At 42.0% G+C, this 12,367-nt stretch overlaps 1 protein-coding gene across 11 annotated transcripts in view; it reads right to left on the bottom strand.

Annotated features, from left to right (window-relative positions):
* Dab (DAB adaptor protein) overlaps window positions 1–12,367 on the bottom strand; it is a 35,553-nt gene that overhangs the window by 5,454 nt on the left and 17,732 nt on the right. For 8 of the 11 annotated variants that reach the window (XM_089735550.1, XM_089735548.1, XM_089735551.1 and 5 more), the window contains 9 exons: window positions 11,319–11,900; window positions 11,032–11,241; window positions 9,686–9,843; window positions 8,586–8,679; window positions 5,330–5,925; window positions 4,416–4,759; window positions 2,482–2,628; window positions 1,820–1,925; window positions 940–1,293 (listed from right to left, as the gene is read on the bottom strand). In XM_089735550.1, the coding sequence (XP_089591676.1) occupies window positions 940–1,293; window positions 1,820–1,925; window positions 2,482–2,628; window positions 4,416–4,759; window positions 5,330–5,925; window positions 8,586–8,679; window positions 9,686–9,843; window positions 11,032–11,241; window positions 11,319–11,900 (2,591 nt within the window). The remainder of the gene's footprint in view (window positions 1–939; window positions 1,294–1,819; window positions 1,926–2,481; window positions 2,629–4,415; window positions 4,760–5,329; window positions 5,926–8,585; window positions 8,680–9,685; window positions 9,844–11,031; window positions 11,242–11,318; window positions 11,901–12,367) is intronic. The other 3 variants (XM_089735553.1, XM_089735546.1, XM_089735552.1) reach the window with 1 other exon arrangement.

The raw sequence follows: 12,367 nt of genomic DNA, 5'->3' as shown, positions 1-12,367 counted from the left end.
GTTCTAAGGTCTCAAGTATAGTTACAACGGCTGCCCCACCCTTCAAACCGAAACGCATTACTGCTTCACGGCAGAAATAGGCAGGGTAGTGGTACCCACCCGCGCGGACTCACAAGAGGTCCTACCACCAGTAAATGTTAATATGCCTGCACAGAACAATGTTCTTTCAGCTTGATGGTTACTTATTTTATACAACCGTACTAACTCTGCGCAGCCAAATTTTTTTTGCAATAAAAAATGAAAATTAAAAAATAGTTAAAAAAAAACTAACAAAATAGGTACGCTTTCATAGAAAATCCAACTAAAAAATTAAAAATAAATTTTAATTAATTTGAATTAAAAATGTAAGAAAAAAAAGCGTAGCGTGCTTTTCAGGATATTATCAAAATAACCCTTTTACTGATATCTGTTCATAAAATATTTCTAACTACTGATACGAGGCACTATTAAGCGCATTAAAACGTGGACGAGCCCGCTTGGTGCCAAGCGGTTACAGCCGACGGTGAACAGAAAACCATGAACCACTCGCCTTGAGGCATGAGGTCGAATCCTTCGTAATATTGTATGAGAGCTATCCCACCCTTCAAAGCGGAAAGTTTGTGCGGGCGTGTGGGCTTATACTGCTACCAATAGATTTCACTGCAACGATTTTTAGTCGAGGATACCGTTACTCTTCCGATAAAAAAAATAATAATTGAGAAGTACAACGTCATCTATCGCCGAATAGTTGAACGAATATCGAAGGTACTAGTAAAAATCGAGAAGTACAACGCCATCAAGTGTCAGATAGCAGAAATACACATTAATGCTACTCGACTTGTCCAGAATGTACTCCATAAATCTAGGGATGTCGTATCAACTATAAAAGCGTTAGATGGCGATACTCTTATCGGCGTGATAGTGCGAATCGAATTCAATTGCGAAATAAAGCGAACTTACTCATCTTCTTCGTCATAAGAATGTCGTTGTCTCCTATGCCTGTCTCTATCCTTCTCCCTGTAATCTTTAGTCGGCCTCTCTCTGCTACGAGAGTCTCTATAATCTCGACTATAATTTCTATCTCTGTCCCAAGAGTCGTTTTCTCTTTCTCTGCTCCTCCTGTCTCTCCTCTCCCTGTGGTCTCGGTCTTTGCTGATGTCACGCCTGTCTCTCCCACTGCCTGAATCCCTTCGATCTCTTGCGGAATCTCTTCCATCTCGTTCTCGTTCGCGCATGTCTCTCTTATCTCTTATTTTTTCCTTTTCCCGGCCGCTACCAGAGTCTAAGCATTCCCTCGAACCGGATGAGTTGTGTCTAGATTACATAAAAGTTTCCTATTAATTCCAGTTATAATGAATTAAGGCAGTGTGAACATTACGATATAAAGGTAGACTCAGGTATCTTAATAATTTGTTTGGCTGTTGAACACAAGTTAGTTAGCAGAACATTTATTTTTATTGCATAGATGTGTGGACGAGCTCACAGCCCACCTGGTGTTAAGTGGTTATTGGAGCCCATAGACCTCTACGACGTAAATGCCGTCCCACCTTGAGATATAAGTTCACCCTTCAAACCGAAACACATTACTGCTTCACGGCAGAAATAGGCGGGTGGTAGCACTCACCCGTGCGGACTCACAAGAGGTCCTACCACCAGAACTATCGCAGTACTACTATTATTAGCATATACTATCCCGTTTTTCTTTCATTTAATGGTAGGACATCACAATGATTATTAGTACAGTACTAATACTAATGCAATAAAGCTGAGCGAACTCTTCTGTCCAGATTATCACAAGCACAAAAAATGGGGGGTATTTTAATGTTAATAATGTAGATACCTCGACTCTCGGTCTCGATGGTGTGAAGGTGGTCTAGGTAGTCTGGTCACCGGAGGCAAGTCTTCATCCCAGGGCGACACGTCTCTTGATGATGACGAAGTTTGTACTATAAACCAAATTATGATTGACATACGAGCACACGTCCTAACTAATGCGCCGAAGCTAGTACATCAGTAGGGTCAAGGACCATAGTTAAGCTGTATTTCCAGCCCATAATAGCCCACTGAGTTTCTGGCCGGATCTTCTCAGTGGGTCGCGTTTCCGATCTGGCTAGTGTTAGCAAAGTCGTCATGTTAGAGCCGCGTGAGCTCATCTACTTACGCTGACATAGCCTCTCAAGACTACCAGGTTAGGTAAAAAAACCATTATTCTTAGAAGAGAACAAGTCTATATAATATTATTATGTGTTTTGCAATTGACAACGAACATAACATAAGTGTGTAAGTTTTATACACTTGACATCAAATTGTCATCTTATGTCTTTAGGTGTTCTTAGGTCTTTAGGTTATATATAAGATGTAGATGTATGTGTGTGTGTGTGTGTGTGTGTGTGTGTGTGTGTGTGTGTGTGTGTGCGTGCGTGTGCGTGCGTGTGCGTGTGTGTGCGTGTGTGTGGGTGTATGTGCGTGTGTATGCGTGTGGGTGTGTGTGCGTGTACGTACCAACGACAGTCCTGGTGGCGGCGGGGCTGTGTCGCGGGCGGTGCGAACGCCGCACGCGCGGCTCGGACTCCCGCGAGTCAGATGACGCGCCGGAGCCCCCCGCCCCCCGCAGCACGGCCCACCGCCCCGCGCCCCCCACGCACTTCTCTGATCACCCACACAAACATCATATCGATATTGTATTTGAGCAAAAATGATTCGATTCACGCAAACTTCTAAAATTAATTCTCGATGCCGGTCTCAAACATGAAAACATCTATAATAATATATAAATATACAGTGGTTTTTTTTACGGATGTTCCGTTATAACTACTGAACCATGCATCCGATTGACTTGAAACTTGGTATCCATGTAGAAAATACATGTACTTAATGGATAGGCTATTTGGCTTAATGGATATGTACTTAATAGATATTTATATAATTGTTGGACTCCCTAAGCTAGTTGCGGGGGCGTTAAAGATGAGAATCTTTGTGGGGGTGAGAAATAATAATGTTAATTTTAAATGCCCAGCGAAGTGGCCGGGTACAGCTAGTAAATGTAAATAATGAAAATTTGACATCAAATATGACTGATGATTAACTTAATTGAGACCACTGTTATGCTTTAATCCCGCGTTTTTTACTACCATTATATTGTATTAACTACCGTATATTTTCCTATAAAAATATCCTAGACTTTCACTTGACTTGGACTTGAGTGACAAACGCCAAAGTGATTCTTATCTATAATAATAAGTTCAAATCGTTCGAAAATGTCGGAACACTATGTTCTTCAAATAGACAACTTTACCACACCCTTTCTATTAGTTTTAACGGACAGCGGTCACGAGTCATTTGGTCAAAGCTCGGCTGCAATCGAATCACGACTCTACCGTCCTTCAGATAGGTACCAATAACTATAAGTCGCATACGTCCATTACCATATTAAGGCGGCCACTCACACACCTGTTTCGATCGCACTGAATCTAGGAAATTTCTTCTACTCGCCGATGTTATTCACAATTATTAAGGCCTATTTGGCCTATCTGGTATGGGACTACCAGATATGCCTATTTGGCCTTTCTGGTATGGGCCTACCAGATTTCCTTGGGGCAGGTTTTGTTTATTTATTTTTATTGCATAGATTGGTGCACGAGCTCACAGCCCACCTGGTGTTAAATGGTTACCGGAGCCCATAGACATCTACAACGTAAATGCCGCCACCCACCTTGAGATATGAGTTACAACGGCTGCTCGCCCTTCAAACCGAAACGCATTACTGCTTCACGGCAGAAATAGGCGGGGCGGTGGTACCTACCAGCGCGGACTCACAAGAGGTCCTACGACCAGTGTGTGAGTAGCCACTTTAAAGATTTTAAGACCCGGTCCTCAGCTATCATTTGTATCGCTCGTCTTATTTCATAGGTAATACAGCATTGAATTGTCTAACAAATCTATTTTACACACAACAGTCTACTATAAACTATTTCAATATTCACCGCTTGGACGGTTCTAGATTAATCTTGGGTCGTGGCCTAAAGGATAAGACGTCCGGTGCATTCGTATGTAGCGATGCACCGGTGTTCGAACCCCGCAGGCGGGTACCAATTTTTCCAATGAAATACGTACTCAACGAATGTTCACGATTGACTTCCACGGTGAAGAAATAACATCGTGTAATAAAAATCAAACCCGCAAAGTTACAATTTGCGTAATTACTGGTGGTAGGACCTCTTGTAAGTCCGCACGGGTATAACCACCCTGCCTATTTCTGCCGTGAAGCAGTAATGCGTTTCGGTTGTAACTATACTGAGACCTTATGAATCTCAAGGTGGGTGGGTGGCGCATTTACGTTTGTAGAAGTCTATGGGCTTCGGTAACCACTTAACACCAAGGTGGGCTGTGACCACGTCCACCCATCTAAGCAATGAAAAAAAAAACAACATTCGTACCTTTTGTATCGGGTGAAGATCCACTAACAACGTCGCTAATGGAACCGGTCGAGACCCTCTCCGGAGGCCTCAGTTCCCGCACCGGAGTCAACTCGACAGCTACGTCCTTCGTATCCTCACTTCTCTTCTCCTCTTCCCTCTCTTTCACGCTCGGGCTCTTCCTGAACGCGTCCTCCACGTGCGTGAAAGAGAGAGAACTATTATCGATGCAGTCGAAGAAGTCAGAGTTATCGAAGCCGTCTGATTTTTCATCGGATTTCTTTCGTTCCTTTGGTATTTCCGGAGGGAGGGACTCAAACTCGTCCGGGGGTTCGGTTATAGTTATTTCGCGTAAAGCAGCGTATCTGAAATAACAATATCCGGTCATTCAAAACAGTTTTTTTTATCTCATATCCCTATATTTCAATTCAAATTTTAAACTGGTGGTAGCATCTCTTGTGAGTCCGCGTGGGTGTGTACCACCACCCCGCGTATTTCTGCCGTGAAGCAGTAATGCGTTTCGGTTTGAAGGGTGAGACCGTTGTAACTATAATGAGACCTTAGAACTCATATCTCAAGGTGGGTGGCGGTATTTACGTTGTAGGTCTCTATGGGCTCAGGTAACCACTTAACACCAGGTGGGCTGTGAGCTCGTCCATATAACTAAGCAAAAAAAATATTCAAACTCTCATCGAGGGTTGTATGGCTATTTCCTTTAAGGGACATTGCGCTTAATACACCACATTTATCTGTGTAATTAAAGGTGCGTTTTATTTATTATTAGCATCAACAGTTCGATGTTTTCAATTGAATTTCAATAAAGTTTACTCCATTGAAATATGTAAACGAAAAAGTTTTTTTATTGTGACATTTTTTCCAAATTTTAAAAACAACCTTTCACCCGTCTATATGATAAATATGATAAACATTTTAACCTGTCATTGGAATCTTCTAGTTTGATTTCGACGGTTCCGTTACTGTCACGTGGCGAAACACTGCCCCTCGTCTTGTCGATCTGCAGACTCTTCATCACCGATTTTATGTCCTCGATTTTCGCGTCAATCTGCGAAGGTTTCGGGCTGACCGACTTCCTGAACATATTAAACGAGTCCAAGGTCAGCTCGTCTAAGCTTTTCAAGGGGCTTTTGGACAGTTCCTTCGTTTCTTCACGATCTTGCTTCGATTTGATGAGGTCGTCGATCGCAGTCAACTCTTTGCAGTCCGAGTCGGTCTTGTTATCGATTTCGCCGTCGCTCGGATCCAAAATCGATTTCGCCTTCAGCTCTTGCTCTTGTATTTCTCTGAAAACCGCGTATCGATCGAACGAAGGGTTCGCCTTTTTATCGAAATCATCGAAATTCGCAACGAAGGTTCCGTTCGTTTCGGTCGTGGGAGCGAAGTCGTCTTCGAACTGCGGCTTGAAATCTGTCGACGCTTCCGGCGCTGACGGAATAGTGCTGTCCAATTTACGCGGTATTATCGATATCGATGTCTCCTTCTCGGTCTTCGTGGAAGGCTCTACGTGTATGTGCTGTCATATGAAAAAAAAACAAAGTGTTATAAAAAAAAATGGTGCGCTTGCAACTTAGTGTATGTGATAGAAGTGAAACTTCTCCTGCGGTATGTAGTATTGTGGTTCTCTTCATTTTTCATCTTTAAATAAAATTTCTCTTGTCAAATGATCTCTCTCAAATGATATGTATAAGAGAAACGCATAGACCTATATAGTAGGGACACGACATATTGTTCTATACGTACAATTGCTTATGTAAATAGCACCCATTTTGAAGGCACAAACATAAACATATATCTATCTCGTTCTTACTCAGCACTTTAGCTCGCAGGAAAACAATATAACAGTATTTCAGTGCGTACATAAAATGAAACATGAATATACGTAAATATCTCCGTCTCCGTCTAATGAGGCCGAAAATCCGCCATGTTTAGCGCGCCAAATGTCATTGTCACGTCAGTTCGGCCGTCTGTTTTGGGTTGTACATTATTTATTGACTATGATATCGATTTAATATGATTGATTATATAAAATTTCATAATTTATCATGCTTAAAACATACAAAAATAATAATTAAAACGTATTTTATAGGATCTCAAGAAAGTCGATGTCCTAAAACTATTATCTATATGTATTTAAATTCATTATGGAGCCCTCATCCGAAAAATCCATTTTTCGGTCGGAATCTATTGATCATGACACTAATCATAAATACCACTTTAAAATATGTCATCAAAACATATTTAGACATTCTGTTTAGATATTTCGGGAAAAAGGCTACCGACAAAATCTCTTCGGAACTATTTAAATAAAATAGTTTTATTCCGCAGTGAGTAAAACACTATTGTAAATTTGTTAAATTTTTAATAATTAAGTGATTTTAGAGAGGAAGTCACAAGGAATGACGTTTGTAATTAATGAATAAATGTTCTGTAGGTGTTTTTTTTTCACGCGGTCCCTTGATAAGTTTAAAATTTGAATCACTCTCAAGCGAAAGTGATTCAAATGGTGCGGCGCACATTCCTTGGGTTGCGCTGCGGTAGTATGTTACGGACTTTAGAGTCAGCAAAACAATTAAAATTGATTGTAATAGTCTAAGAAAAACACGTACTCAAAATACAGGGTGGCCCATAAGTCCTTTGAAAAGTAAAATTTGAATAAAACGAACAGGGCGCGCGTGAGCGGTGCAGGGGAAACGGGGGGAGTAACTTCGGTTTCTGGGAATTTAGTCGCGATGGAGCGTTTTACCGGAGCGGACCGTGCGTTTTGTGTGCGCGAGTTTTATAAAAACGACAATTCGGCAACCGTTGCGCATCGTAAATTTCGAGAACACAAAGGTTTACACAACTTTGACGACACTCCAACTCTTCAAACGATTAAGAACTGGGTTGCTAAGTTCGAGGAGACCGGTTCGACGTTAGATAAACCGCGGTTGGGTCGCCCAAGGACGTCACGTACGGAACAAAACATAGACACAGTGACACAGTCTATTCGCGAAAATCCGACACAGTCAACTCGTAAGCGATATGTGGCTATGATCGAAGAGTTTTTCATACCAGAATTGCAAAACTTTTCAGGCTTTAATGCCAGGACGTGGTTTCAACAGGATGGGGCCACTTCTCACACCTCTAACACTGCTATGCCCGTTATCCGTCAACTTTTTCCTGGCAAAGTTATCTCTAAGAGAGGAGACATTTCCTGGCCTCCACGTAGTCCAGATCTGACCCCGATGGATTTTTTTTTGTGGGGCTACCTTAAGGCTAAAGTATACGACACAAACCCGCGGTCAATTAAGGCCCTAAAAGAAAACATCCGCAGAGAAATGACAAGCATTTCAGCAGTGACGTGCCGCGCAGTCATCGACAATTTTAGACGTCGTTTGCAAGAGTGCCGTGATCGCAACGGATTACATTTAGGAGATGTTATTTTCAAAAAATAATTCCCGTTTTTTAAGCTTTTTATGTAAATAAAAATTTAATTCATAATGTAATTAGTTTTATTTTAATAATTTTTTTTCATATCAAAGGACTTATGGGCCACCCTGTACGATAACATTTAGCATGCTAGAAATGGGCTGATGGCTTTGAACTACGCCATATCTTTATGTTTTGCGGCAAACGACAACTTTATAAAATCAGTGTAGCAACTTTTACTTGGCAAATTCGAAGGACGAACTTGTCTTAGATTTCACCCATCTAAATCATATCATATTTGCACATAACAATATACCTACTTACTTCCCATTAAAGTATAAATTCTACAAATAAATAATACTCAACAATATTTAAAATAAAATGAGCCAAGAACGTTTATCGATAAAACCTGATAACATTGAAATCTTTTGTACAGCACTAAAGCCGCCATGTTTTGTGGCCAGATGACGTCACAGTGGCACGAAATTTTGGTTGACCTTTCATTTCCATAGGTTTCCTACTTCATTGGAGAAACGACCTAACTCGCTTTACCCTTTCCCTCTCATCACGGTCGAGTGGTTCGCGAGACGCTCTGTCTATTTTCTCACTCTCGCTCTTTCTAAATTGTATCTTTTCTCTCTAGCCGTAACGAATCTGTCACGAATTCAGTTTTAAACTCAACGTTCCTAAAGAAGTTTCACTTCAATAACTTTTAGTTCAATAACAAACAACATAGTAACAGTTGGAAGAGTACTATGTACATACCGCACGGTCGTTGTCGGCCGCCAAGTACGACCTCAAATATTCAGTGAGTTGGGGCAGAGTCATGGACGATAGCGTCGCGGCCGGCACTCGTAATCTGCACACACAAATGTGTCTGTAATGCACTGTCGTTGTCCAAGAGCAGAAATGATGAGTACCACAAATATATATATAAAAGATTAAACAACATAACTGCTGCTGATAGGACCTCTTGTGAGTCCGCGCGGGTAGGTACCACCTTCTTACCTATTTCTGCCGTGAAGCAGTAACGCGTTTCGGTCTGAAGGGTAGGGCAGCCGTTGTAACTATACTGAGATCTTAGAACTTATATCTCAAGGTGGGTGGCGCATTTACGTTGTAGATGTCTATGGGCTCCAGTAACTACTTAGCACCAGGTGGGCTGTGAGCTCGTCCACCCATCTAAGCAATAAAAAATAAAAATAAAAAAACATCTCGGCGTCATAGCGCGCTCTCAGTTTAGCGTTCTAACGCGCGCTAAGTACGTGTTCTGTTTGACGAAGCCTTGAAGGCTAAGCCTAAAGGAATTAGAATTAGATTCACATCTGAATCACTCGACATCTTAATACTTTAAAATTTTCACACTGCTATCGAAAGGCACTATGATTTAGCGAATGCGTTGCGTCGAGGAGCGTTGGACTCATCTAGTCAATTTATGTGACATGAAAAGAGCGCGACGTTAAACCGCAGCGCTAAGTACGCGTTCTGTTTGACGAAGCCTTTATAGCGAGGGCGCTCTGTTTGACAGTTTATTACCATAATAGTACAACACATCTCAGCGTCACAGCGCGCCGTCAGTTTAGCGTTCTGACGTGCGCAATTTTTTTTTTTTATTGCTTAGTTGAGTGGACGAGCTCACAGACCACCTGATGTTAAGTGGTTACTGGAGCCCATAGACATCTACAACGTAAATGCGCCACCTACCTTGAGATACGAATTCGAAGGTCTCAAGTACAGTTACAACGGCTGCCCCACCCTTCAAACCGAAACGCATTACTGCTTCACGGCAGAAATAGGCAGGGTGGTGGTACCTACTCGCGCGGACTCGCAAGAGGTCCTACCACTAGTAAAGGGATGTGGGGGACCTGAGCGCGAGTTCGTCCATGGAGCAGGTGAGGAGCTGCGCGAGCGTGATGTCGAAGCGGCGCGCGGCGGGGAGCGGGGGGGGCGCCGGCGTCAGGTACTCGTCCTCGCTGCTGTTGGTGCCGGCGGACGACAGCCGCGGCTTCGTCTTGCGATCCGCCTGCGTCGAACAACCATTGGTTACACCTCAACGGGACTACAGTTGAATATGCAATTTCGAAAAGGGCACATGTCGCATATTTTGTCAAATACGTTTTTTCATGTACATGTAGTTTTGAGGCTTACCTACACCCATTTCATAATAATTCCAGTTATTTTCAATTGCTAATTAACACTAAAATATATCTCAAAAGTTAATATTTTAAAATTTTACACTGCTTTAGAAAATAATCAGTTTTTTTTATTCTCTAAGCAGAGGACTGCGTTTTTATTATTAGCAGGACTGTACATGGTGGCGAAATTTTGGGGTAGGCCTATGTCCAGCGGTAGACGATTGTGGGCTCATGATTATGATGGTTTTTTTGTTTGTTTAGGTACCTTTGATTTATCCTTTAAAAGTTAAATCAATGCAAATTTTTTAAGTATCAAGTCTTTATAGAATATTTCAGAACCAATAGTTTATGCTTCCGTTGCCAATTGCTTTCGTTTTATTGGAGCAACTTACTGTCTAAATGTGTGTATATTAGTATTCACCCGGTAGCCGAAATTTTACTATAATTAATTGAAATTATATGTTTGAACATTAAGGGTCTGTTATCAAAGACTATCATCGCCAAGGCTACATACACTATAGTTAAATAATATTGAAGGCAAAACAATATTAATCTATTCTCAATTTGAATACAGACTGGTTATGGACGTGTGTGTGTCAAATGGATGATAATGTTTGTCACATTTTTTTATTATTCATTTAATTTATTTTTTATGCATAATTTAAAAAAAAAAGAATAGCATCTGCGCTCCTTCTCTATATAAACTATGAGTGTGAAACATTTCATACTACTCCGCCAGCGTAATTTTCGTAAAAAGGAGTACAAAGTTTTTGCTTCACGTATAAATAGGGAAAAAAAAGATGTTTTCCATAGTTTGCAAACTGTGGAAAACAGCGGTCAAGGCTTTAATAAGCAAGAATTCCAGACATTTGACAGAGTGGTCGTGGTCATGCATCAGTCGCTCTCGCGATGCGACGCCATGTGGCACGGTGTTTCGCAGAGTGAGAGCATTCGTTTATGTTGGAGTGAGTTACAGATTTTATGAGATCGGTCTATTTTCCAAAAAATTAACTTGGCTTAAAAGTCGCGTTACTACAAAATTCACAAAAAAAAATGGCAGCAAAAAAGGCGCTTACTATAGGCTCCTTCTTTCTGGCAGGCTTAGGTAATGGTGGTCCGACGTCAGAGTCTTCGTGTTCAGTATCGTGCGGCGGTCGAGGGGGAGGTCGCACCGCCAGCACTTCGCCTGTCTTCTTGGGAGGGAGGGGAGGAGGAGGAGAAGCATTCTCTTGGCTCATTTTAGAACTAGGCTGTGGACGTTGTCTTACTGTACTCGTGTCTGTGCCCTACAGAAAAAAGAAAACAAAAACGTGAATATTTCTGTTTGGTATAACGAAATGTATTTTTGCTATTTTAGACGAACCTGTCTTTGTAGTCTTGGCGATTTAGGAGCGGGTTCCGGCGGCAACGACACCTGCAGGGGCCCGTTGAAGACATTCCTCGCCCCCTCCAAGCTCTGTTCCAATTTCTCTAGCGCCGAATCTTTCGGCACGGTCTTCGGTTCGTCGGCTCTCGGCGCGCTAGACTTGGGGAACTCCTGCATACTCGTGAACGGATCATCTTTGAAGGAATCGGAAAACGGATCCGCGTTATCAAACGGATCGGTTTCCGCGAACGGATCGGACGCGAAAAAGCCCCCCCCGAACATTGCGTTCTGCGGCTTGGCGATGGCGACCGACCCGCCCGAGTGGCGCGACAGTGACGTCATCGTCGTCGCCCGACCGTAGTCGGCCTTGCACTCGTTGGCGACCGGCGTAGCATCGCTAATCAGACTCTGCGCGACCGGCACCAGGTCTTTGAGTACTTTCTTTGGGGGATTTTTGAGATCCTGAAAGAAAAACTTTTTGTCAACGTAAGGTTTACTCCGGCCGGTGCCGAGGGGGTCTAGTTCCGTGAATACGTCGTAACCGAGAGTCTGAGCCGCGCCCGTGCCCGCCTGGCTCACCTGCAAACACAGGCACACGTAAGACTTGCATGTAGACGTGACATCAAAACTTATTAAAACTACAAACATTCAAGTTTTATCTCTAACGGATAATTTTTATACGTGCATGTAATTCTCGCGTTTTTTTTTAAATTCGCGTAATCAAAAACACGTGTGATCGTGGAAGCGTGCATATAAAGCAGCGATCGGGGAACTTTTTTAATTATTACCCCAAAATATTTTTGTGTATGTTGTTATTACCCCATGGCGGAGAACAAAAAAAAAACGAAATAGCTTCTTTTTAGAATCTTTCATTATAACCCCCATGATAATTTTGAAAAGAAAACAATAATTAAAAATTTAAGGATTCTAAAGAAGTTTCACTTCAATATATACGTTTTACTCAAAAAAGTTTCATATTTACCCCCCACAATTTCATTTTACCCCATTTCGGGGTAATTTACCCCGGTTCCCCGACCGCTGATATA

The sequence above is a fragment of the Bombyx mandarina genome, chromosome 19, assembly GCF_030267445.1.
Source record: "Bombyx mandarina strain Sakado chromosome 19, ASM3026744v2".
Lineage (NCBI taxonomy): Eukaryota > Metazoa > Arthropoda > Insecta > Lepidoptera > Bombycidae > Bombyx > Bombyx mandarina.
This window is presented reverse-complemented; position numbering and strand designations above follow the sequence as displayed.